This window comes from Ptychodera flava, unplaced genomic scaffold (genome assembly GCF_041260155.1).
Source record: "Ptychodera flava strain L36383 unplaced genomic scaffold, AS_Pfla_20210202 Scaffold_74__1_contigs__length_588402_pilon, whole genome shotgun sequence".
In the NCBI taxonomy this organism is placed as follows: domain Eukaryota; kingdom Metazoa; phylum Hemichordata; class Enteropneusta; family Ptychoderidae; genus Ptychodera; species Ptychodera flava.
The window spans coordinates 376,548-404,256 of NW_027248396.1; the positions used below are offsets into that span (position 1 = coordinate 376,548).

Below are 27,709 nucleotides of genomic sequence, written 5' to 3' on the forward strand. Positions count from 1 at the left end.
GTACTAATAATGAGTGTGTAGAACGCATCGCGTCTTTTTATTCCGGAGTAGAACCATTATGAAGCGTATTGGAAGTGCGGCGGAGAATGACGATGTACGTTGCTATGACTGCAGTGTACATGAGCGCGATGGCTTGAATGGAACGTGCACGCGACGACAGCTATGCACGCGAGCGCCTCTAAACTGTCGTCTGCTGCGCTGTCCCGGCCTCAGAAATGTATAATATACAAAGGTATGCTCATATGAACATGGAACCTGACGATGTGCGTTACAAAAAAGGTGGAACAGGGGGGGACAAATACCATTACCCTCTAAAACGTCCGCAAAGGGTAAACACGTTTTTTTATTTTTGCAATGTAGCTCACTGACGACGATAGAAAGTGAAATATAGAATGAAAACAAAGAAAAAATGTGAAAATGTAACCCTTGACCTGCCAGGCTTGTTCACGTTCCGTAAGACCAAAACAGACTGAGTAAAAAGAAATGCACATTTGAAAAATCTTTCGGGTTCTATTGAAAGGCTTTCACTAAAACTAAAAAAAACATAAATATTCTTCTTTGGAATATTATATTGGAAGGTTTTCACTACGAAGAGAAATAAAAAAAATATGTCCTTTCTTCTGCGCATGACGAAACCACAGCGTATTTTGCGACGTTCGAATATCCAAAGTTGCTACCGGATAACGGCAATTTGTAACGCACATAGTCAGGATTAGCGATGCATTTATTCTCGGTCATATTTCGAATATCTACTACATTTCTGTAATTTTCATAACTTGATGTGTGCTACGATGCCATTTCAAATTTCATATGTCGTTTTCGCGACGGAATTCGACTCACTTAATCGGTAAATAATATCGTCCAGGAATGATTTGCAGACCCTAGTGTATGTTTATCATTATTTGAAACGACACAGCGCAGGACGCGCTAGCGTACGTATAGTACGCGTATTTGTTACATATGTACCACAGTTTACTTGCATCGAAGCGCGCGCGTACTACCCGTATTTGCACTGCAGTACAAATACCAAAAACATTATTCCATACCTGCATGCAAATGAATAGAACAGCGCGTATGGTGTCGAGTCCATGCCAAAATTACTACTTTGATTTTACAACACAACACAACATGCCATTCCGAATTCTATTTTACAATTCAACATGCTATTTCACAACACAACATGCCATTCCGAATTCTATTTTACAATTCAACATGCTATTTCACAACACAACATGCCATTCCGAATTCTATTTTACAATTCAACATGCTATTTCACAACACAACATGCCATTCCGAATTCTATTTTACAATTCAACATGCTATTTCACAACACAACATGCCATTCCGAATTCTATTTTACAATTCAACATGCTGTTCTGAATTTCATTTCACAACACAACATGCCATTCCGAATTCTATTTTACAATTCAACATGCTCTTCCGAATTTCATTTGACAACACATCATGCCATTCCAAATCCTATTTCACAACTCAACATCCCATTCTAAACCTAGCTCTGCGGAGCAGGGCAGTGTTACATGCTATCGAACAAGATTCAAAATGGCGGACGCGAAATGGTCCCCTCGCACAGAGAGAGAAATGCGAACTTTGCACAAGTCTAAAAACGCAGCTTAGCACATTGTGTATCTAAACAAGATGAGCGTGCTCGAAAACTAGGATTGATCACGATTTTAAATTAAAAATTGGCTGTTTTTGGAAAAGAAACTGCGCGCTGCAATCAGCAGTTTTGTCTATGGTGCACCGTGCGTGGGAGGCTTATCGTGAAAGACCGAGATTTACTATATGGCGTCTGATACGGATATGGTCCCATCGCATCCGAGATGAAAGTGGGCTTTGTGTAAGTTCAAAAGCACAGCTTAGCTCATCGTGCATCTAGACAAGTTGAGCGTGCTCAAAATAGGAGATCGATCACGATTTTGGGTGAAAAAAACCGATTGTTTTCGGTGGAGAAACTGCGCGTTGCAACCAGTGGTTGGTTTTGCCTATGGCGGTCAGCAGGGCTGTGGTGGGAGGCCTTTAGCCGGCAAGGGGTGGACCATTGGGGAGTGGAAAATTTTCGAAAAAAAAAATTCCCCACAAATTTCAATAAAAATAATCAGCCAAAGAAACTTGAGAAAAACAGATGACGCACTTAGGTAAAAGAAAAAAAAATCCGTCAAAAGTTACTTTCTGAAACACATTTTTATTTTAGTCTGCATCAGATATACTATGATTTTCACACCCAGTAACAAGATGCTGTTCTATCGCACACAGACTATTTTCAAGAAACTAAATAAAGATATGTAAATACATGTACATTTTTGATTCACTTTACAAAAATATCAGTTTATAGATCTTATTTATACCATGGGTAACACACTGAAAATACAAATCAAACAACCTGATTACTGAGTTCTACATTAAGCATTAACAAACTTGCAGTGAAAACTTTTCTGAGAACATCACTGTTGTCATCAGAAGAGATGATGGTATCCTACATGTAGAAAGTATATATTTGTAAAATCATGTACATTTATGGCATTTACTTGTGCTTGAAAAAAATATGTCATTGTCTGACAAGTGTCCTGGTTTGAGTGATATTAGCAAGTTGAACAGTCCACTTGACTGACTGAGTCCACGTGACCCAGTTCATGGCAGGCTGTCTCTCTTCTTGTGGTATTTTGACAAAGTCCATACATTCAGATTTACACATTTCTGGAAAACACTGGTGAGCAATTTCAATTTCAGCATACTTCCACTAATCAGAAGGTCATGTATACTGTACAATTGTTCGTATTCAGTGATTTAGAATATAAAGGAGATGACTGAGAGAAAAGCCGTCTGAAATAGTGTGAAAATCTTCCTCAATGAGACCACTGCAGACGAGTTCTTGTTTTCAGTTGCTGAAAGCTACAGTGATAGTAGCTGTAACTTTTGACAATTTTTCAGTGTTTTTGTTTGTGTATTTATTTCAGTTCCTCGTTTAATAAATTCTAAGTTATTGTTCCTCAAGCTTGAAATGGTTTATGCTTTATAAAACTCCAGAGCTACTGCTTGATTTTTATTGATGCTGCAGTGTGCATCGAACAATTGCCAAGATTTTTTTTCCGAGTCGCAATGGTCCATAATTGTTTTTCCATCAGCCACTTAAAGCCAGATTTTTTTTTCGAGCAACTCCACCTGGCATCTTTTTTTTCCCCAAATCTTCCAAGCCCCCCCCCCCAGGATATCAAATGGTCCACCCCTAAGCCTCCCACGCACGGTGCACCATAGACAAAACTGCTGATTGCAGCGCGCAGTTTCTTTTCCAAAAACAGCCAATTTTTAATTTAAAATCGTGATCGATCCTAGTTTTCGAGCACGCTCATCTTGTTTAGATACACAATGTGCTAAGCTGCGTTTTTAGACTTGTGCAAAGTTCGCATTTCTCTCTCTCTGCGAGGGGACCATTTCGCGTCCGCCATTTTGAATCTTGTTCGATAGCCAGTAACACTGCCCTGCTCTGCAGAGCTAGGTTTAGAATGGGATGTTGAATTGTGAAATAGGATTTGGAATGGCATGATGTGTTGTCAAATGAAATTCAGAAGAGCATGTTGAGTTGTGAAATAGGATTTGGAATGGCATGATGTGTTGTCAAATGAAATTCGGAAGAGCATGTTGAGTTGTGAAATAGGATTTGAAATGGCATGTTGTGTTGTGAAATGAAATTCGGAAGAGCATGTTGTGTTGTCAAATGAAATTCAGAAGAGCATGTTGAATTGTAAAATAGAATTCGGAATGGCATGTTGTGTTGTGAAATGAAATTCAGAACAGCATGTTGAATTGTAAAATAGAATTCGGAATGGCATGTTGTGTTGTGAAATAGCATGTTGAATTGTAAAATAGAATTCGGAATGGCATGTTGTGTTGTGAAATAGCATGTTGAATTGTAAAATAGAATTCGGAATGGCATGTTGTGTTGTGAAATAGCATGTTGAATTGTAAAATAGAATTCGGAATGGCATGTTGTGTTGTAAAATCAAAGTAGTAATTTTGGCATGGATTGGACACCATACAGCGTGTGATCCTTGTCTTTGAATGTGTGTCTCGTAAACTATTAAAATGTGTTCGCTTGTGTTTTTAGTTCCTTTGTTTTCTCGATAAAATAAACAGGGGAAACATATGTAATAATAACAGAACCCCATGGCGAGCGAGCAAGCTTGCCGTACCTGGGGTATTTTGGCTGCGGTAAATGTTGGCAGACACTGCGTCTACACTGACAGGAGTCTTCCGAGATTACACATTGTGTGCGACATTTTGAGTGCCGTAATGGACATCGACGCCGATGAATGAAGACCATCTTGTACAGCAATGACTATCCACTGGTCGGCAATTATATTATCCAATATGGCCATTTTGTCATGGTTTTTTCATGTTGAGAGCCATAACTCTGGCAAGTCTCAACCAATTTTATTCAAAGCTGGTACATGGACATTGACTTATATTATACGTATGCATGTGGATTTTTTAGACAGTAAGATTGTATATGGCTGTTTGGCAGCCATTTTGTCACGATTTTTTCATTTACAGAGCCATAACTCTAACATATTTCCACCAGTATCATTCAAAGTTAGTACGAGGACATTGACCTATTCCATACATATGCTCATCAATTTCTTTCATGTCATGTAGCAGTATCATGTCAATTACTTAAGTTTCGTAATTAGGCTGATATGTCAAGAAATACTGCATCAAATTTCATGAAACTTGGTACAGATGCTGAGCTCACATTGCTTTAACAGTGAAAAAGATATTTATCAGTGTCATGTTAATTAATTTGTAATTGCTTATGTAATTAACTTTCCTAATTAGAGTGATATATCCACAAATACTGCATCAAATTTGATGAAAGTTGGTACAGATGTTGATCTCATAGTGTTGTAAATACTGCATCAAACTTTATGAAATATGGTACCAACGATAATCTGTCAGTGTTATGATAGTATGCAAAAATGTTTGGCAGCACCCTGTCGATTAAGTACTAATTGATTCATTTTAATGACCTTTTGTAATAAGTGTGGCGGCTTACATTGGTTTTATTTTTTCACCACCATGGAACTCATTCTCCGCCATTGAGCGCCATCTGTATTGCAGTATTTTTATCAAAAACCTAAGTAATGAAGAGGACTCTATCCTGTCTGCGGACTTGTAATTAAAGTAGTTAGTACAAATTATCAATGATAACTTGTTTAGAATCATTTTAAATGTAGAAGGACAAACTGGAAACTCTTTGATATGGTTTGTTCAAAGTTTTTTTTGTTGGAATATAATATCTCAGGAAAAAACACTATCCATAGGATACCATTTACATGACCTTTTTGACTCTAATATTTATCTGATGTCATATATATAAGTAGACCCTGTTTGTTTTAAGGTCATTTCTTAATGGTTCTTGATGGCGAGTGTAACAACTGCATGTTCCTTACCGTTTCAAAGTCCGTCACACATTGATCCCTGAGAAAATCAAAAGTTTACCTCAAAAGCCCTTGAAAGGTTCAAGGACTCAGCTGGGTGGTCACATCAGAATAGTCCTTTAAAGATTCAGGGTCATATCAAGGTGGTCCCTGAAAGTTTCAAGGACTCATCTGGGTGGTCCCTGAAAGTTTCAAGGACTCATCTCAGTGGTCCCTGAAAGTTTCAAGGACCCATCTGGGTGGTCCCTGAAAGTTTCAAGGACCCATCTGGGTGGTCTCTGAAAGTTTCAAGGTCACATCGGGATAGTCCTTGAAAGATTCAGGGGCACATCTGAGTGGTCCCTGAAAGTTTCAAGGACTCATCTGTGTGGTCCCTGAAAGTTTCAAGGACCCATCTGGGTGGTCCCTGAAAGTTTCAAGGTCACATCCGGATAGTCCTTGAAAGATTCAGGGGCACATCTGAGTGGTCCCTGAAAGTTTCAAGGACTCATCTGGGTGGTCCCCGAAAGTTTCAAGGACCCATCTGGGTGGTCCCTGAAAGTTTCCAGGTCACATCGGGATAGTCCTTGAAAGATTCATGGGCATATCTGAGTGGTCCCTGAAAGTTTCAAGGACCCATCTGGGTGGTCCCCGAAAGTTTCAAGGACCCATCTGGGTGGTCTCTGAAAGTTTCAAGGTCACATCGGGATAGTCCTTGAAAGATTCAGGGGCATATCTGAGTGGTCCCTGAAAGTTTCAAGGACTCATCTGGGTGGTCCCGAAAGTTTCAAGGACCCATCTGGGTGGTCCCTGAAAGTTTCCAGGTCACATCGGGATAGTCCTTGAAAGATTCATGGGCATATCTGAGTGGTCCCTGAAAGTTTCAAGGACCCATCTGGGTGGTCCCCGAAAGTTTCAAGGACCCATCTGGGTGGCCCCTGAAAGTTTCCAGGTCACATCGGGATAGTCCTTGAAAGATTCAGGGGCACATCTGAGTGGTCCCTGAATGTTTCAAGGACCCATCTGGGTGGCCCCTGAAAGTTTCCAGGTCACATCGGGATAGTCCTTGAAAGATTCATGGGCATATCTGAGTGGTCCCTGAAAGTTTCAAGGACCCATCTGGGTGGTCCCCGAAAGTTTCAAGGACCCATCTGGGTGGTCTCTGAAAGTTTCCAGGTCACATCGGGATAGTCCTTGAAAGATTCAGGGGCACATCTGAGTGGTCCCTGAAAGTTTCAAGGACTCATCTGTGTGGTCCCCGAAAGTTTCAAGGACCATCTGGGTGGTCCCTGAAAGTTTCCAGGTCACATCGGGATAGTCCTTGAAAGATTCATGGGCATATCTGAGTGGTCCCTGAAAGTTTCGAGGACCCATCTGGGTGGTCCCCGAAAGTTTCAAGGACCCATCTGGGTGGCCCCTGAAAGTTTCCAGGTCACATCGGGATAGTCCTTGAAAGATTCAGGGGCACATCTGAGTGGTCCCTGAATGTTTCAAGGACCCATCTGGGTGGCCCCTGAAAGTTTCCAGGTCACATCGGGATAGTCCTTGAAAGATTCATGGGCATATCTGAGTGGTCCCTGAAAGTTTCAAGGACCCATCTGGGTGGTCCCCGAAAGTTTCAAGGACCCATCTGGGTGGTCCCTGAAAGTTTTGAGGTCACATCGGGATAGTCCTTGAAAGATTCAGGGGCACATCTGAGTGGTCCCTGAAAGTTTCAAGGACCCATCTGGGTGGTCCCCGAAAGTTTCAAGGACCCATCTGGGTGGTCTCTGAAAGTTTCAAGGTCACATCAGTGTGGTCTCTAAAAGATTTAGGGTCTCCCCAGAGTGGTCCCTGAAAGCTTCAAAGACATCTCTGACCATCTCTAAAAATTCCAGACAACAACTGTTTGTTCTAGCGTTAATATTTTAAGGTTTCAACAGACAGATGATATTGATTTAATTTCTTTGCATCTACCAACAAAAGATAATTTTTAAAAGAAGGACTGAAATATTTCAGTGATTTTTCAAAATTTTCCAGCATTAATTAGCACACTCACAAGATAAGGGTAATTTCATCAAATTACCAGGTCTCATTTCCTTGTATATGCAATGAATACATGTACAAGACATTTTCTTAGCATCTACCAAATCATTTGAAAGATAAATCACCAACAAAACAAACACCACTGCAGAACTGACACGGGTAAAGGTAGAAGGCCATTTTCCCATCAAAACTTTACAATTTTATCATACATCATTTGGTGAGAATAGCAAATGCCTACAAATCAACCTTGGAAAGGGAATTTGTATTTCACTTAAACCTGAACAAAATTGACAAATCAGTTACATTTAATGGGTTCTCCTTTCCTGAGAGTGCGAGAAGCTAGACAAAATTGTAAAATGTGTAGGAGATGTATTTGATGATTGTGCAATGATCAATAATTTACGAAATTGGACCGCATCTTCACACAAAAGCACTGTTAGATTGATGATTTTTAAATAGATTATAACAAAATGCGCAAGATCTTATAATCACAAAATAGTTCCAATTGTGTTACTCGTGTTTGCGTTGAATCCGGCTGTCCTTTCACTCGCTGCGCTCGTGAAAGCACGACCGCCGGATCCCCCGCAAACATTCGTGCAAATACTGCTGGTACGGCGCGCTTGCACTCTCTCGCCATGGGGTTCTGTCATAATATGCGTGCGCTGTTCCGCCGCGGCGTTTAGCATCGAAAGAATACGGTCGATGTGGTCGCTTGTGACGTTCCCGTAGACACGTCCGACCTTGATCTGGTTTTGTAGCTAAGTCGGCATTTCAATCTGAACGGCCCTGTGTCATAAATTTCTTACACAGTTATCATCAAAGTTATCATCAAAGTTCGTATTTATATAAAGAAGCTGCTTTAGTTTATTCAGACTATCAATTCAGAAGAACAGAGTGCCCGTGGGTGGGCCTGCATTCGAAGGCTACGCTGTGCAGCTGTGAGCACGCGATGCCAGACACAGCGACTGTCAGTTCTGGCAAGTATATGAATATTCATAAGGGTGGTGACGTCAAAAGAAACACCTATCTAACTGGGTGGAGAGAATATATACTAGTAGCTGGTAGACTTATATACGCGGTATGTTTTTATTTTTCATTTTTAATTTTATTTGGCTATGGAACTTGCCAATTTTTTGATTAATGAATGTGTGGTGTACACGGATTAGGCAGGCCCTGGGATCCGCGTCGCGTCCCTGAAGAGCGCGCGCGTGTTCCTACAGGGAAGAACGCGAATCGCAGGGTCTCTGCCAGACTAACTTGGGCCCTTCGCCGTACGACCTCGGGCCGCAAAAGCCGTATCAGGACCGTAAAGAATAATAAACATCTCCATGTTTGTAATACGCCTGTGAGACTCCTAGGCTTATCAAATTGGAATTACCACGACGTGTGTTAGATCAAAGTTGAATCGACAAAATGGCCATTCATTCTTCAAATCAAATAAGTTTGAAAACATTATATTGTCTCATCATCAATATTAATGTAATCTGCCTGAGAGCAGGCATATTTCCTGTTAGACTTGCAGATCCAAAATGTCCAATGACTCGAAGATAGACAAACATAAAAGAGCCAATAGTTTATATACCCCTTTAAGTCATAAATTCACTTGACGATCACCAATTTACATGGTATATCAAATATTTCAATTCCGTTATGATTATATATGATTATATATGATTATGTGATTGCAAAACAGGTTCTGTTGAAGCCATAAGTCAAAAGTATTTTGTTAGGAGAGACATGCAAGAATCGATGAGGTCGTTGCGATGTTTTTAAAAATCAAACTGTTTTTATACCCAATAATTATAAAAGGGAAGCCAAACTTTTTTTTCTCTCCTTTTTTGACAGCAATTTGGCAGTCAAAGCGTTAATCGTGAGTGACCGATGGGGTCCATCAATTCATGGAGGATTCACCGACGCACTTCATCTAGTGATCCAACTATTACAGTACATGCGAATATCTGTCCATTGTACTGCTGTGCAAGCATCACCAGAAGAAGAAGAGGAGGCGGAAAAGCTTGGTGTAACCCTTGAGCTTCCAAAAACAACAGGCATATTTGAATTCAAGGAGCCAAATAGCGATTGGTTGTTTTACCACAATGAACACTATCCACATTTGGAAGAGTTGGCAAATGTCAAATTAGTGTTTGGCTTCAGTGCGTTCACCTCAATACCAACCTTCAAAATCCGGAGTAAGGTGTTCCAAAGGCGTCTTGCTTTCTGATCAATCTCTTTGATGAAGATGACATCACGTCTTTGATCGTTGGTAGCAGTAAAGAGGAACTGGAATTTCGAAAGCGAATGATGTCAGTTGAATTTAAGAATGTAAAGTGTTCATTTCAGTCCAAAAGAGAGTTTTCGCGGAATACAAGCGACGTTATCCTAAAACAAATCAGCGCTTATTTATCCGATGATAAACGAAGAATACTTAGCGGCTTCCGGATCAGATATACTGCCGGTACTCAAAGGCGAAAAATTCAAAATTATATCCGTTGTCCAGGAATACGAGTTTGAAGATCCCGAAAAACTTGATGTTGTTATCAAGGCGGTAAATGATGCTGCTGAACTAATATATGAGTTCAACAAAACATCGACTGTATGGAAAATAATAGGAATGCCACCAAATAAGGGAAAAGAGATAGAAAAGAAGCTGACACGCAGCTCAAGATTGAAGATCACGCCTAAAATCGTGACAAGTACTGAAGAACTGAACAGTGAACTGATGTCATCTCATCTTGTATTAATTCCGCCATCTACGACAAGTTATGGTAACCTCACTCTGGCAGCTATGTGCGCAGCGTTACCCGTAATCTATCCTCAAGGATCTTGCAGTGATGAGATTGTCTGTAAACTCATTAATAAGCTCGAAGCGACAGAATGTGCGATAGATATGGTTGAAGATCCACAGGATTTGAAAGGCCGAATAGTGTCAGTCATAATCAAAAGCTCGACAGCATTTCAACGTACAAAGATAATAAGAGAGCACATAAAGGAAAAGGTCGTCGGAGTTTTAGAGCAAAGCAACGATAATTTTGTTGCCTTTATGACTGCAAGTATACTAGACTCAAGTGAGGGTAAGAAAAATCCCCATCCCCATAATGAAACTAAGTCTCCTGTTAAACAAAAATGGACCACCACACGCATACAGAAAATAGGCTTTTGGTTGTGTAAGTGTAAGTGTTTGCGTGTGTCTCTCTCCCTGCTACCTGCGATTGTCTCATTGAACCCAGCAATAAATGTTTCTTTTGGAAACGAAAGCATCGTAAGGCTGCATTCACAAATACGGTGAGGGGGCCTGACGAATTCAGGGGGGGGGGGGCAAAAATCTTAGGGGAAGTCGAGGGTGGGCTTGAAAGTTTTGGACTGCCTATAAGGGGGCACCTGAATTTTTGTTCTCGTTTTCACTTTTTTCGATCCGAAGCCTCGAGGCCAAGTTTTGTAAGTAAGTTTAATAAAAAAGAATAGCATTTTATGTTACTCGCTTGTTCTCATGTTAGCAATAATTAATAAAATCTAGACACATTTTCTCCGATTTTGTGAATTTTATCTCGAAAAAATCTAAACATGTATGATTCTTTTTTGTAAAAAATACAAGTACGCCTTGTAACGAGGCAGAAGCTGCTACCTCATACGGAAAGTGTCACTCTAACTGCATACCGACGTTGACACAGATAGCTCTAACTATGACGCAGTCGATGAAGAGTTTGGGTCATATGTCGCTCATGACAGTGAAACATACTTATAATGAAGATAGGGCAGGAGAGCAACACATGGAAGACCAGGAGACATGACAGTTATCAGGGATTTTGAATTTTAGCATATGAGAACCATGGTTCAAACATTCAGATAAAGAAAAAAGATGAGTCACCATTCTTGATTTTCTAAATTTTCGCATTCTCATCGTAAAATAACACAAAAGTGAAAATTTGAAAAATAAAGTCATTTATTTCAATAAAAATGTGTGACCAAATTAAAAGATTTTCTTTCAACCAATTTTGCATGATTACACAAAAATAAATTAGAGAATAATTCAAACGTTTATTTAATGGTATATTTTAACCGTCCAATATTGTCATTTTTGTAAAAGCATATAAGTCACTATGTCTTGGACTTTATAAAATAGTATTTGTTCGGTCGCCTTGCTCCTTTTTTTAACAATTTTGCACAATGTAGCCAAGAACCCTCAATTTGCGTACTCTCTCATGGTCGTCATTCTGTGTCCTCTTAAGCAGGTGCCATTGACTTTTCTAGAGTCGGATTAACTCAGGTCGGCTGTGATTGATAAATCCAAAAAGTCAACTGATGCGTTTAGAAATAAATAAATCAAATTAAGATTTGTCTAAGGAATATGGCTCTACAAACTGCTAATAACAAGTAGTGTCGATCATCCGCGAGCAGAACTGTCCAATGTGTTTTCTTCCTTTGCGTGCAGCTACATGATAATTAGGGGTGTTGAAACATATCGACATTTCCCAAGCCCCGTCACCGTTTTTTTTTTTTTTTTTTTTTTTTTTTTTTGTGAACGAAGCCTAATCAGGTTTTCTTCAATCCAGAGGTCAAATAAAGAGATAGCTATTCGGGGAAAGGCGTCTTCAATTGAAGTGACACGTGTAAAATGTTATCAAGTAGAGGCTAGGTACCGTCACACTAACTTTCTTCACCTGTACAAAATTGTATTGAAATAATTTGAGAAACTCACTATTTCCAAAATTAACTTGGTCTTTTGGCAATGAGCGTTAGGCGTCACTGTGGCAATTCCTCGCAGAGATTAAAAGTAATTGATAGATTGATGCTGGTTGTTTGTGCTTTATAGTGCATTGCTAGTGGAATTGCATCTTCTTGTCTGGTAACTTTAAAATTACAGTGTATATTTTGCAATATAAACAATACGATGATATAAAAAAAACCGTTTAATTGACGATCATTTGAATTTGTATCTCCTCAAAATTCACAGATCGAGTTGGAGAAGAGTCTCTCAAATCTAAAGTATTACAGGTAAAATGCAAACACTTAGAACAGGAGATAGCTATGAAGAGTATAGAGTTATTGAGAGTCACCAAAGAAAGAGATGCCGCCATGAAACGTCTTACTCATCGCTTTAAAGAATCACAGACAGATTCCACGAAAGGTACATGTTTAAAAAAAGTTAAAGTACAGTTTAGAGCTGAAATATTGACAACTTCCTATAACTAACACTTGTGTCTGAAATACAATGTTTCAGAATTGTGCGTCTCTAAAGAGAAACATCATATGGTTTTTTGTTATTTGTTTGTTTGTTTATTTGTTGTTTGTTTGTTTGTTTTCGATTAAAAATTCCTGAATTGCGCTTGAATCTCGTTCGAAGCTGATCTGAGTCTGTATATATTAAGATATTGCCCTCTTGCATACTATATTTTTTTTCTGAATCAACGTATGTCAAATAACTAAATCAACAACATAAGCAAAAGGACAATATTTGTCTTCTTAACAGACGGGAAATTAAAACAAGACGACATCAAGCATGCAAGCAATGAAATACTGCAGAAATCTCCCCCTAACTTATTGGACAAAGAATCGAAGACAGGTACCTTCAAAGGTATATATGGTCGCAGTGTCACTATTAATCTATGTCGGAGACATCCAAATTACCTGAAGACATTTAGGAGAATGTGATGATTCTGTACAGGTCTATTATTATTTTTTTTAAATTTACATACAGAGTCGGCATTGGAATGTACTCCAGCAAATAGTTTTATTATATGGACGTGTCTTTTCCTTGATTGCCCTCAAGATAACATTGACAAGATAAGTTCATAGAGAATCAAAAAAATCAACAAAATGACAAGTTTTATCTTCTTAACAAACGGAGAATCAAATAAAGACGGCAGTAAACGTATATGTTGTGACATACTGGATAAATATCCCCTTAACTTGCTGTAAAAAGACTCGGAGACAACTACATCCACAGGTATATGACTGCAATATGTATGTATTAATTTTATATCAGAGCCATCTAAATACCTGAAAATATTCAGAAGAATGTTGTAATCCTGTACAGGTCTCGTATTATACAGGGACTGAAAGACACTGGTAGTTCATACAAAAATTACTGACATAATCTAAAGTATTCTAAAAACTGACTGAGTGTGTTTTGTACTGCAGACTCAGCATGGAATCCGAAAAGCGCGGTATTCTCCATAATGGTTGTAGCTGTTTTGTCATATTTCACTGGCATTCTGTTCGGATATTGTGTGAGATCTGTGAACCATACGATTCCTGATATATATTTCCTGGAAAATAATAAGTGTACAAGACCTAAAGGTGAGTTATATTTACCTAATGATTAATGGTTATGTATAATAATCGCAATTATACTCATTCACAGTCCGATAAAACAAGGTCAAAATTGTTAATACAATAGTTATATGCACAAACCATAATAGAACAGACAACAAACCACCGCTACACCAGTACTCAACAAAGTCAAATTCATGAAAGAAAGATACATGGTCACCTGGGCAAAAGACCAAGAAGTGATGTCCGTTGTTGCATGAAAAATGCAATATCCTGTTTTACTCCGCCATATTACTGGTGTTGTCTTTTTCAACGCATCAATTTTGTCAGTAACATTCAACTTATGTCGTATTCCCAACAGAAGTATATTATATGTTTATCCAAGTTACTTTAAGAAGATAAATGAGGTTATGCAAATTAGTATTGAATTTATTTCTATTCTCCTTCTCTCTGAATAACTCAAAGACTGATTAATTTTAAAAAATCTTTATTGATTAAACATTTTGAATCATACTGGAAATGGTATCTTTGTATAAATAAAAAAAGAGTACATTGTTTCTGATTTGAAAGATATGGAAATGTACAATCGTAAACTAGTGTTTAACATATTTTATTATTTCGAATGATATTTTCCAACGTTTATAAGGTGAATGCAGTCATACAAAATTACAACGCTACTGAAACACTGAAAAGGGAAGACATGTCTGAGATAGAATTTTAATCTAACTGATGTTTTTCAAATATTATTCAAGTAAGAGATGGCGTCTTGTTTTCCAATCATCTGTTGCACTGGAGAGATCATTTTGACTTATCTTACCCGTACATGATTATTTAAGTTATAATTATCAGAATCTTAATATTGCATTAAATACCAGGAAATTGAAAGTCAATCAAAAGCCTGTGCACGATCGATCGGTCATGAGCATTTATTTTCGAAATGTCCCTAACCTGCAACAACTACACTATATAAGAGAGAACAACGTGTGTTGCTCTGCAATTGTCTAAGTTTGCTCATGCTTTGCACAGTTCGCTCTTACTTTACCATGAAAATGTTCGCTGCAGCTTCCAGTGGTGGCTATAATGTAGCTCCTAATCATGTTACGTGGGAGAACGTTATCATACATGTATTAAAGAAAAGGTTAGTCTAAGAACAAGCTCTATTTTAACATAAATGAAAACGGAAGTCGGCGTCATAATCGGCAATATATAATTATATCACGATAAACACAATCTGAAATTAGTTCTTAAATTGTAGACTGTTGGAGAGACAAATCAATTGATGTTTAATACATTTTATGTCACATTTATTTAAAGAGAAGAGACATAACATAGATTGTCATGAACTCAACCATATTACCTTTCAAATATGTTTTAAATAAATGCATGTACATGTAGCTCTTACCTGATCTATACTGCTAAAGAGCAAATCTTGTGAAAGTGTTATATACTAAAACATGACAGACTATCCTATTGTGTATGTTTTGACTTATTCTCCCTTATTTGTTCTGCCTTGCCATTTGACCGTGTTAAGTGTCATTTTGTAATAGTATTCACAATTTTTCAAGAGTCGGAACGAATACATAAAAAGGCAAACATAAATCAATCGTTTCGTTTTTACATTTCATGGCATCATTATAATTAACATAAGTAAAGTAAAATTGAAAATAACAGAATATTTGAATACGACTAAGTGTTTTTAGGGATTAAGGGGCATTGATCCTAACGACAATTCCAGTGAATTGGCCTATTCACAGTGTTTGTTAATTTTGAGCTTTGAGTGTACATACGCAATATGTTTTCTAATTCACAGCTGGAAGTCAATATTAATCAACAACGACAAAAGAGAAAAGAATCTTGCTTAAACGTAAGATCATGTGGTGACGAATATTGAAATAGAAATGATTTTAGTGTGTCCATTTGCAGTATACAAATATATATTTTGCATAATAATTCCAGTCACAAACGTTTCTTTTCTTGTTTTTTTTTCCGAAGTTGGGAATGGTCAGTCTGGAAATCTGCCCTTCAGTAACTTCATTTCTACATGTTTGTGAGCGGTTACCATGAGCATAAATCGCACCTTATTAATATCGTACCAGGAGTACAAGATATGGTAAGATTCAAGCGTACACATAGCATAAAGGCCAAGCTCCTACAGCTACTGTTTCAATGAGTATACAGCAAAATTTTACAATAATTAGATCAATCACTCTGCACCTTCGTCTTTTCCTATTCACTCTTATGCCATCCTACACTTTCCTGAAACACTTTAGTATAAGACAAAATTTTGCTTCGGGTATGATACGTAAAACATTAATTCACCTGAATAGAAAATATAGGTACCGTTAGTAGTATTACAGATTTGGGGTCTAGTGCAGTTTATTGCTTTTGAACATTAATTCACAACAATAAGCAAATCAACACCCTTTGGGTGGGATGGAGACGGGCGGTTTCCCCGTGCATTCTCCTCAATGGGATGGGGCGTGGGGGTTCTCGTACAGGTCGTGATAACACCAACGTTTAAGTTTAAATTTTAATTATTGAGCTTATGAACTTTTATGCCCAACAAAAAAACACTCCCATCATCATTACTCCCAGGCGAGGCCTACCACCCTCACCGTCCAGGGCTATTTTATTGATATAAACCCTAGTAGCTGTACTGCAATATGCTTGGCATTGTGATGGAAGAGATAAAGGAGGCTTTAGAGACTGGCAGGAGCGTGTTACAACCGACAATGTAGTAACTAACCGATAACGTAGTAAACATTACAAAAAAAGTAGTAACGAACCGATAACGTCGTAATTTGTCTATGCGATAACGTTGTTAAAATTTACCGATAGGTAGTAACTTTTCCTTCCCTTTAACATATCAATAAATTTACCTCTAACGTATCGAATCAACTGATAACGTATTGGGTCAAGTGATTAATCGGAATAGATTCATGGAGATAGATCTATTCTCGATCAATCGATATCAATCAATTGATAATCGATAAAGATAAATTCATCGATCAATGCATTGATCTATTAATTGATCGATCTTTCTATCGATTGAATGATTGAATAAATGGATTGATTGACAAAACGATTGATATATGTGTGTGTATATGTGTGTGTTGATCGATGGATTGAATGATCTATCGAAGGATAGATTCATAGATAGATAGATAGCGTATCAATCAACCCTTAATGTAGCCAAGTAAACAGTAACATATCAAATCAACCGATGACTTATCAATTTAACCAATAATGTATATATCAACCAATAACGTAGCCAAGTCAAAAACTAAAGATTCAAATGTACTGAAAATGCATCAGGTCAACCAAAAACGTATCAATCAACCGATAAAATATTAATAAATAGAAACTAATTGAATATAAATGGGTGTTGTAGGTTTCGTTTTTTTCACGATCATACAGTTACACCTTCAGAGTTACATACTGAGATTATACTGTTTTCTTGATATTAGGGGAGAATTATTTGATTTCTGGGGGAAGATCCTTTAATGGCTTGGTAAAAAAGTTGTTCCAAGAGACAAAAGTGAAGAAATGTCGCCAATGTGTTGAAATCAGTAAACTAAGAAATCTGATTCCGCGGAGGCTCGTTGCGCTATATTAACACTTTGAGTGCCCCCGGGCCGATCGATCGGCCCACCTGTTGTTATGCAAATTGCCACGGGCCGATCGATCGGCCGACCTTTGCAACGTCCTTGTAATGAAGTACAGTTTTGTGAAAATGTCGGATTTCCTCGTCTAAAACGGCGAAATTCCCTTCATAAACGCAAAGTTCATCTAAATTACGCTTTTGTGTTTTTTTGGGCTTGGAACGTGCGCATATATGTAATTTACCTGAGAGGTCATAGGGGTCACGGGTTGATACGACGTCACTCAGAGAACATGGCGGACGGTTTGCTGACATTTTGTAGTCTGCTTCGCCGGTGCAGTTTTCTTTTTTCATCGATAAGAAATGTCTTCGGAAAGCGATGTCAGTGACGCCTTAGATTTACAGGCACCCAGCGATACTGATTCAGAAGGTGAGGAATTTGATCAAAGGCCTCCCAATCCATGGTTTCGTGTGTTTCCGCCTGAGCCAGCTCGTGACCATGTAATTTTTCAAGAAGCTACGGGCCCCGTCCGTCCACCATCGAGAGATGCCAGCCCTCTTGCCTACTTTGAGCTATTCTTTACAATTGAACTTGTCAGATCATTTGTAATCGAAACCAATCGTTATGCCGCCAGTTTTATCGAGCGCAATCACAGAGCCTTGGGCCACGCATCCAGAGTCTGGCGATGGATACGTGCTGGTGGTACGACGACGGTCAGTGAAATCAAAGCGTTTGTTGCAATAATTTTGGACATGGGTCTGATTCAGAAAAATCGAATTGCCGACTACTGGGAGGTAAAGTACCGCTCTCAATCAACACCTTGGTTCCGGAAGATTTTTTCAAGAAACAGATTCCAACTTTTGCTGAAGTTTTTCCACATTGTTGACAATCGTGCAATTCCTGACAGAGGTGAAGTTGGACACGATCCACGAAATAAATTCCAGAACTTGATTGACCACTGTAACAGAAAGTTCAAACAACACTACAAACCAAGGAAATGTTGAGTATTGATGAAAGCATGGTTGGTAGTAGAAATCGATGTGACCTTATCCAGTTTATGCCAAACAAACATCATCACAGGTTTGGCATGAAATTATGGATAGTATGTGAGGCGTCAACTGGGTATAATTTACAACTCCGTGCATATGGTGGTGCCAGGCGAGACCGAGGTGGAGAAAATGGATTAGGCTATGATGTTGTCATTGATTTACTCAGAGAAGCTCGGTTATTGAGGAAATCTCATCATGTAGTGGTCGACAACTTCTATACTAGTGTTCCACTCGCACGAGACCTGCTTGACATGGAAACCTACCTGACTGGAACGCTTCGCCATAATAGAAGATTCATTCCTGCCATGATAAGAAATGCCCGTCCCCAGGTTGGTGAAACAGTGTATGCCAGACAGGGTGAGGTCTTATGTGCTGCCTACCGTGAAAAGCTATCAAAACCCAAACCAGTACTGATGTTGTCAACTCATGAGCCAGCTCAGAATGACCCAGATCATAACAACCCTCCTAAACCTGTCATCGTTACAACATACAACAAGTACATGTGTGGTAGACATCAGTGACATGATGCTCTTTGCTTACAATGATGAACGCAAATCCATGAAATACTGGAAGAAGATGGTATTTAACATTCTTCACAGAATGATGCTGAATGCGTACATTATCTACAAGCAAAACACAACTGATCAGCACATATTTACCCGTGAAGAGTTCTACAAGGAGGTGATTGAAGCGTTAGTAGTAGAGCACATGGCTACTCGTAATGGTGATGATGAAGAACATAACAATGACAATAACAACAACAACAACATGGGTCAACTGAGAAGACTGCCAGGTCACAGAGAGCGAGATTGCTGCGTATGCTCCAATCGTCCTACTGGCGTCCGGCATCGATCAAGGACTGTTTGCACTAATTGTAATAATGGACTGCACAGAGACTGCATTCCACGTCATAATTGTCATGGATAATTGACCATCATAGATCATTGACATGCCATAATATGTGTCATCACATGTACAGGGTTCATACAATCTTTGAAAGATCTTGAAAAATCAATTTAGGTCCAAGGATCTTCGTGAAAATTGATCTAGTGAGCCTGGTCTGAAATTTATATGCAACAGCTGAAAAACCATAATTCAAAACAAAATGAAATTATCATCTTTCAGAAATTTCCTTGTCTAATTATTCATCCTGAAATAAATTTAACACACATCAGTATTATCCCTATGTTTGATGTTTGTTGAGCAGAAAAAATTTGAATGACTTCAATTGAGTTTATTGACCTTACACATATGTCACTTTGTGATCAGCATTGACAAACACCACGTTCATTGATCACCAATTCTCATCACAGTTATGTTGGTTATTTCTGACTGATTTGCAGTTATCAGTCATCTAATGGATATGCCAGTATTTTCTGTAATACACTCATTGCAGTGAAATAATGTAAATTTATGCTATACTTGTTTGTTGTAGCAATCTCCATTTTGTGACCCAGTTCCTGTTTTTCTTTTCTTTCAAAAGCATCTGCTCTTCTAGAAAAGTGAACATATGAATTTTCCTTTTTACATTCCAATATTCCACATACATTGCTGCATCTTGAATTTTCATGGTATTAGTTCCGGCAATGTGTGCCTCCACACTATACCTTCAAGCATTTTTATCAGAATATTGTGCATGTGATGACATCATCTAGTATCTACATTGATATTCTGTATTGCCCTAAATTTGCCTGTGGTTACCAGTCATGTTTCTTCACTTGCAATGTTCTTTCGGTGGAACATTGTCTGATTCATGTTAAATTGTTGCAAAATCCATCTGTAGGGGCGTTTGTACATTTACAGTTCATAGTTACCACTCCTTCAGGATGAAACTGGTGACAATTTGTATTTGGTTTGACAATCACACACTCAAAAATGTACAAACAGCCATTTAGAAAATGCATTTTTATTTATAGCGAGGCTTCCTATTGGGCAATAGCAGTTTCATATTTTTCAGTTAACATTTAGACAGACTGATTTACAGAATAAGTCATGACCAGATTTTTTCCCCAGCTTGTCCTAGACCTATGACTCATTTTTCTAGTGGTCCCTGTGTAAAACCATTTCACTGTAATTGTAAGTACAATTTCTAAGAATGGAGAAAACAATACAGCTTCATCAGCAAATATGTCACTTCACTTATTCATCAAAGTATTTATAGTATATCTATTTATTATTATTTTTTCATCCATCCAATGGATGTTTTTCAAATCTAATCCGAATAATCAGATCTCTGTATTTTCACCATCAATATACTAACATTTAGACAGACTGATTTACAGAATAAGTCATGACCAGATTTTTTCCCCAGCTTGTCCTAGACCTATGACTCATTTTTCTAGTGGTCCCTGTGTAAAACCATTTCACTGTAATTGTAAGTACAATTTCTAAGAATGGAGAAAACAATACAGCTTCATCAGCAAATATGTCACTTCACTTATTCATCAAAGTATTTATAGTATATCTATTTATTATTTATTTTTTCATCCATCCAATGGATGTTTTTCAAATCTAATCCGAATAATCAGATCTCTGTATTTTCACCATCAATATACTGGTATGATATTGTAATTCACGATACAATCCACTATATGACTACCAGGCATCCATTATTTATACCAATTTTTTCATGTCCAATGCCATTACTCAGGGATGCCTGGACCAATCTCTTTCAAACCAACACAAGTACATATGTACAATTTACATGCCATGATTTGCCTATACACACAGCATTTTTCATGATACAATCTAATATATGTCGCCGGAAGCCATTTTGTCTCAATTTTTTCCTGGCTAAAATCATATTTTACAGGCTTTTTTCCTACTTCTTTCAAACTTGGCAAAAAGTATGGAGAGAAAGAAATGAAATAAGGCAATCAGCATTGTCAGGCAGTGTATATTGGTTATTTTAATATGAAAGAAATAAGTAAACTTTTTGCCATTGGTGTTGTTAGAAACTATTGAGAGGACAACTTGCTTCTGTTTGTTGGATGAATTGCATTAGTACGGTATACTTGTGTACTTTGATTTACCTGGCCATATAATTGACAGTGTTTGAAAGATGTGATGACACAGAATTTGATGTATGTGCTCTTGATCTATAGAAAATATACAAGAATTGGCCATTGTGTCCTTCTAACAAGGATTTGAGATAGCCCTGCATCATTACATGTGAAATGCAGAAAAAAATCTTTCCTTGTGGAGAGTCATGGTTAGCCTTGCTATATATGATTACTGTATTTTTGCTTGAAGCCAATTTCTCATAACAGCTGCAATGCACACAAAGTTCAGAATCTTTTTGATTTTCAATTGTCAAGTAGCATTGATTTTATATATCAAATATTTCAAGAGAACAAATCAAAGAAATTGTTCAGTTATCACTTTTCATTGGATCATTGCTTATTATTTACTTTATTATGATTTAGATATTACAAATTTTACAACTTTCCTGATATTTATTGAAATAATATAAATGACCAAGTCAACAAAAATTTTGTAATGAATATTATTATATTTATCAATGACATTGTATTATGCATATACCAGAATATATTGTCAAATAAAAACAGACGTGAAATAGTAAATGTACTGTTCAGTTTTCAGAATAGATTTTGTCATAAGTGTGAGTCAGTTGTAAACAAACGCTCTGAGTTGGTTTCAAAATGTCGCCACCAAAACAAATATTATTTATCGAATAGACCCGGTATGGATGTTGAAAAGTCTGAATTTCATATGTTCAATAATTTGGGAATGTGTGGTTACTTTATTGGATGATCATTACCTCCACCTTGGATCATCGAATTTGTTGAAGGCTTGTGGGATACAGAACAGCTACAGAAATTACTGGCACTGCAATATTTCTAATGGCCCATGATATACATAGGGATATTTATAGGGGAGAAGCAATGAGAAGTGAAGTAAAGCTCCAGGACACACCATCATGGCGATGCTCAAGTCTTGAACTCACCATCCTCCAATCATGAGCACAGTATGCTAGCCAGTCATGAACTCACCATCCTCAAAATGTGAGTCCATTACCCTAGCCGGTCTCGAATTCACCATCTTCCAATCGTGAGTCCAGTACGTTAACCACTGAACCATGATGTCTCCATAAAGGTAGTATGCACCTCGAAAGTGAAAGACTTAAACTTTTGCTCTAACTTTCCTGGCACAAGGAATCTTTCAATCATTCCCTTTCAAAATCAAGAATAAAAATAGGGGTCACTGTGCAAATTTTGGTACAAGAGAAACAAATTACCCAAGATTTACAGATATCAGAAATTCAAAATGGCCGCCATCTCTGTGTTTACTCTATGGAGAAAAATAAAAATTTTTGAATTTTGAAAAACCAAGCCAGTGAAAAGTTTTCTTTCACCAAGAGCTTTAAAATGAACCCCCACATATGGTATATCAGAAGAGAATTGTAAAAGTTTGAGAGGCCAAATGCCTGTCCCCAAGGTGCGTTCTAATTAGAAGCTCCCTATTTATGATGCAAATTTATGCAAATATTGCTAATTTGCATATTCTTGACTAATCACATAGTTTGGAAAGAGTCCAAAAGTTCAATACATGCGTCAGATAACAAATGGTTGTGATAGAGAAAAACGGCAATTGTGCATCATTTCTGTTTGAAACGCTTCCTATGAAACTAATTTATACAAAAATAATGCTAATTTGCATATTCCCATCTAATCTACATATTTTTTGGTGAAAAGTGTGAAAGGTTCATCAATGCATGGGTGAATAATAAATGGTTGTTATAAATAAACATGAAAAAACTGCTCCCAATTTGTTTGAAAGCCTTTCAATTACAACTTTGTCCTTATTTGCAAATTTATGCAAATAGAGCTAATTTGCATATTTTGAGCTAATTTACATATTTCAGGGGAAATTCTGAAAATTTAGTTATTGCCCTCTTGGAATATATATAGGTTGTCTGGGATGAAAAGACAGTGTCTGCATACCAAGAGCCCCTGTTTGTGCCGTGGTGAATATTAGTTGAGTGTTCCATAGACCCCTGGCATTTCTACATATACTATGGGGCACTTAAAGAGTTAAATATTTGTTAGCACGTCTATGGTTTTTGCAATACTTTTTTTTATACAAATGTCTCATTTAAATCTATTGCACACAATGTTTTCATTGCAATGACGGAACCAAGAAAACATAAAGCTGGTTTGTGTTTGCAAAAAGCACTGACACCATCAGTAATCAAATAAAGGTCTTAATGGGGACTATTTGACTTGCTCAGTAAAGAAAGAAAATTTAAAAACGTGACAGTATTCAACAAACATTTTAAAAGCAATATATTACTCTCTAAATATTACTACATTTATTTTTAGAAAAACAAACAAACAAACAAACAAAACAAGTATTTCTTAAAATTGGAAATATGAGAAATTTGGTGTTTATATCTAAATTAGTTTCTGTATGAATAAATATACTTAGTACATCAATTGGCCACCAAGAACAAACTGTCTTACTTCAGCATATGGAAAAAAACTAATTTGATGCAGAAGTGGTAATAGAACAAAAATGCTGTCAGAGTGACAGGGAAATAATGTGTTGACATACCCATTTCCTCCACTCCACATAGAAATCAAATGGTTCTCCCCTTACTCGGACATCAAATTACTATGTTATTGGCTCGTTACCACGTTATCGGTTGATTCAAAAAATTATCGGTAAATATTTTACTACGATAGAGAGGTTGGCTACACGTTTTACGTGAGCGTGCACGCGTAGAATCCACGTTTGCATTGGCGTACACGTTCGCGTGCAAAAGTCCGTTTGGTTACGCGTTACGCCGACCGTTCTTGTGGCACGCGCAAGAAATGATTCGGCCCTGCTCAGGTCCGCGTAGTCTGTTTCCGCATCACAGGGATAGCTCAATGATTACAAGGTATGCCGCGAATCGACGAAGAAATTGCACATAAAAATGACGAAAATACATGATTATCTTTGAGGATGTTAATATCATATATCCAACTAACAACTGCATGAATGATTCACAGTTTTTACCATGTTTTGATACCTAAAGATGAGAATAAATTTACACGTTTACAAATTACGTGAAAACAGCTGTCTCCACGTAAATACGCGACGCTGGCTCCGTGTACGTGAAGAACGTACGCACAAGTCGATGACATCATCGCAGAAATTCGTGACGTTACGCGTTCACGTTCACGTAAAACGTGTAGCCGAACCTCTCTATTATTGGGTTTGATACGTTATTGGTTAGTTACTACGTTATCGGTTGTAACATGGAGCGGCCCTGTCCAAAACATTGGACACATCGTCGGTAAGCAGGTCTTGCAGTGGGACTTTGGTAAGAAGCACAAATATTGTAGCCACGAGGCCTTCAGGTAATGCTGCAGCCTGCCCTCTCACCACAGAGGCCAAGACTTTGCAACCATGCGCTACTATTGACCGAGAAAAGGCCTGGTCAGAATCCTTGAGGCCACGTGCAGGGACTTCAAGCAATAAGGCTCGCAGAAATCGGAATACGAATAGATCACGGTTCCTAGCTGTAGCCCTTCATCCCTGACCCTTAAACTCACACCTCTTTGTGAGGTCAGCCTAAATATCCCCCTTTTCAGTGACTTGTCACCAGTAATCTCTTACATAGCCGCTTTAACTGGGAGGGTAGGGCAACAAGTTGTGGTGGTGTACAAGCACGGCCGGCATAAAATAAAGTCTAAGAGGGATGGATGGCAGGAATGGTTCGGATTCCCTTTATTTTCTTTTTGAAAGTACATAATTTTGTCATCAAATCTTAGACGCAGGATTACTTAAGGATGTACGATCGGAAAAATATAAGCGTACTGCGCCGATTTCCGCGCAGAAATGTATCCATAGTAACCACGCGCGCATAGTGACGTTCCGAACGTTTTTGCGTTGTACAAAATGTCGTCTGCAGGAAAGGAAAATCGCGCCGAGAAAATGTTCAGCGTGCCCTCAAAACACGCGGGAAGGTACGAGAATTCAGCAAAGAGATAAAAAAATGCAACATGACCGTAGCCTGTACAGCGTAAATCAGAAGTGTGACGTCTGATTTGCTATTCGTGTTATAATTCCGATGATAGTGTCTCTAGTAGACCTACCGGAGAATGGAAGAATGGCCGTCGCATAGTCGATTTCAGTGAACTAGCAGAAAATCTTGACACTTGTGTCAGTTGCGGGCTTGCCTTTACGATCGTCAACGTGTATTGGAGAAACGCAAAGTTCACGGCCTCGGCTCCTGGCTCCACGTACTTGTGTGAAAACTTACTTAGCCTGCAGCGAAGTCAACCTAATCCCCACCGATAAGCGTTACGGCAATAAATATTACGTGATTTTTCGTATGCTGTATTAATATATATAGACTCTAAAAGTAGAAGAACCTAAAAGTCTTTGCTTTGTTCTGTCATTTCCTCTCATTAAAGTTTAATGGTAGGCTTAAATCATGACCATGCCTGGACAGGGCCACTGCGGGTAGCCACGGCAGGTCAGCGGCATTTGAAGAGCGCCCTCGTGCGACGAACCGAGAGAGCATGGTTTATCGCCAGAACCTGTAAATCCCAGTTAGTTTTTGCAAAATTGTGAAAAATCGAGCTCGGTGACCTACTAAACAAAATGTGGTTTTGGAAAATTCACAAAAAGTGCTATTATTTGGCAAAGTTTGAGAAAATTGACATTAGTAGAAACTATCAATAATTAATAAATTACCCTCTCCCATTCCTAAAATTTGGGGCATATTTGTTGCAATTTTGGTTAAAAAATAAATATGATGACTTTTAACTCAATTTTAATGTAAGTAAAATCTTCAAAGTAGCTTAGGTTTATAATTTCTTTATTCTTTTACAGTGTAAACGTGAAAAATGCAATCATGATATAAATATGAAAATGATGACCTGTTTTATTGATTTTTAGTGATTTGTGAAAAACCGTGAATTTTAATGTCATTTTGTAAAAAAACAAGCGCGGTGACCCCATGTTTTTTTCCCAGTTTTGGACTATTCACATATGTAGGTATTCAAAAATCCCCATTTGAAAAAATTGACATTACTCTTACTTTTTCCGATCGTACATCCTTAAAGAAATTTGAAGGGACGCCATACGCACACGCCGCGGGTGGAGGAGTTACCTGGTCTCGTCTATGCATCAGTTTATACGTATTTGCAGGGAACATGCGTCTACGTAGAAAACAAAGGAGATGTCGTACGTTTTTCTGTACATGTAGGTCGTCCGGAGGTCTGAACATAAGAAATTGTCTTGCCTTCAGGGACAATGATATTCCAATACTTATGTCTGCGCCGGTCTCCCGAGACACCTATTGCCTCAAGGCCATACCTCCAGACTCGTCTCGAAAACAGGGTTGAAGACCTTTCTATCGTTTCCACTTTTGTTCTGTCAACGTCCTTGGTGTCTTTGATTCCTAGAGGCTCAGGAATGCTGTGGATCCATAGAATATGTCTCCATGCTGGCGGCTATGTATATGGATACAGAATAATCCCCTTCCTTTTCAGAGACTTGTCACTTGTTTTATATAAGAATGGCTTGAACCGGGAGGGCCGGGCACCAAGTCGTGGTAGTTTATAACACTATCGGTACGAAATGAAGGCTAAGAGGGACGGCAGGAAGGACTAGTTTGGCATCACTGTTAGTATTGATTTGTATGGCTAAAACAATGTATCATTTCTTAGCTGTAGGAGTGCTGAAGAAGCTTTGAATAGATTCCCTAGGTGCACTATGCGGGTGGAAGAGTTAGGCCCACTTTCTCTCTTGGCGAGTACCGTTAGAGCTTATGCTTATTTCCAAGGAACTTGCAAGTATGTAGAAAACAAAATATACGTCAAATATTTTGCTTTTCAGGCCGCCCAGAATACTCAAAGTAACAAACGGCAAGAGAGTTCTACTATATGCCTTCATTGACAAGGAAATCCCAGTATTTTATACCTGAACAAGTCACCGTCGACCTCAGGGCCATAGCCCGGATATCGTCTTGGTACATGAGATTGAAGACCTTCCCATGGTACTTTTTTCTCTTTGCCAACTCCACGCCCTTGACGTCTTTGATGTCTGAGAGATATTTTTTTGAATCTGTAGACGTTATCTTTATGCTGGCCCCCAAGTATAGCGGAAACAGAATATCTCTGGCTCCATCATTGTTCAGAAATTGAGGGATGTATTTGACGTCCAGCAGGGTAGTCAGGTGGCTTAGCAACAAAAAACAACAAGATCGTTACACGGATGACAAAAGTGCCAAATTTGCTACAGAGGTTCACATATGTGTGTAGATCAAAATTAGCTATTGCTCCAAAAATTTAGGCCACCGGAAAGGCTCGATGAC

The 27,709-nt window shown here is 38.3% G+C and overlaps 1 protein-coding gene across 1 annotated transcript; it reads left to right on the top strand.

Moving 5' to 3' along the window:
• The first annotated feature begins 17,691 nt into the window (after positions 1-17,691).
• Positions 17,692-18,333, top strand: LOC139128857 (piggyBac transposable element-derived protein 4-like). Its single transcript, XM_070694563.1, has one exon. The coding sequence runs from the start codon at positions 17,692-17,694 to the stop codon at positions 18,331-18,333; it is 642 nt and encodes a 213-aa protein (XP_070550664.1).
• The last annotated feature ends 9,376 nt before the right edge of the window (positions 18,334-27,709 follow it).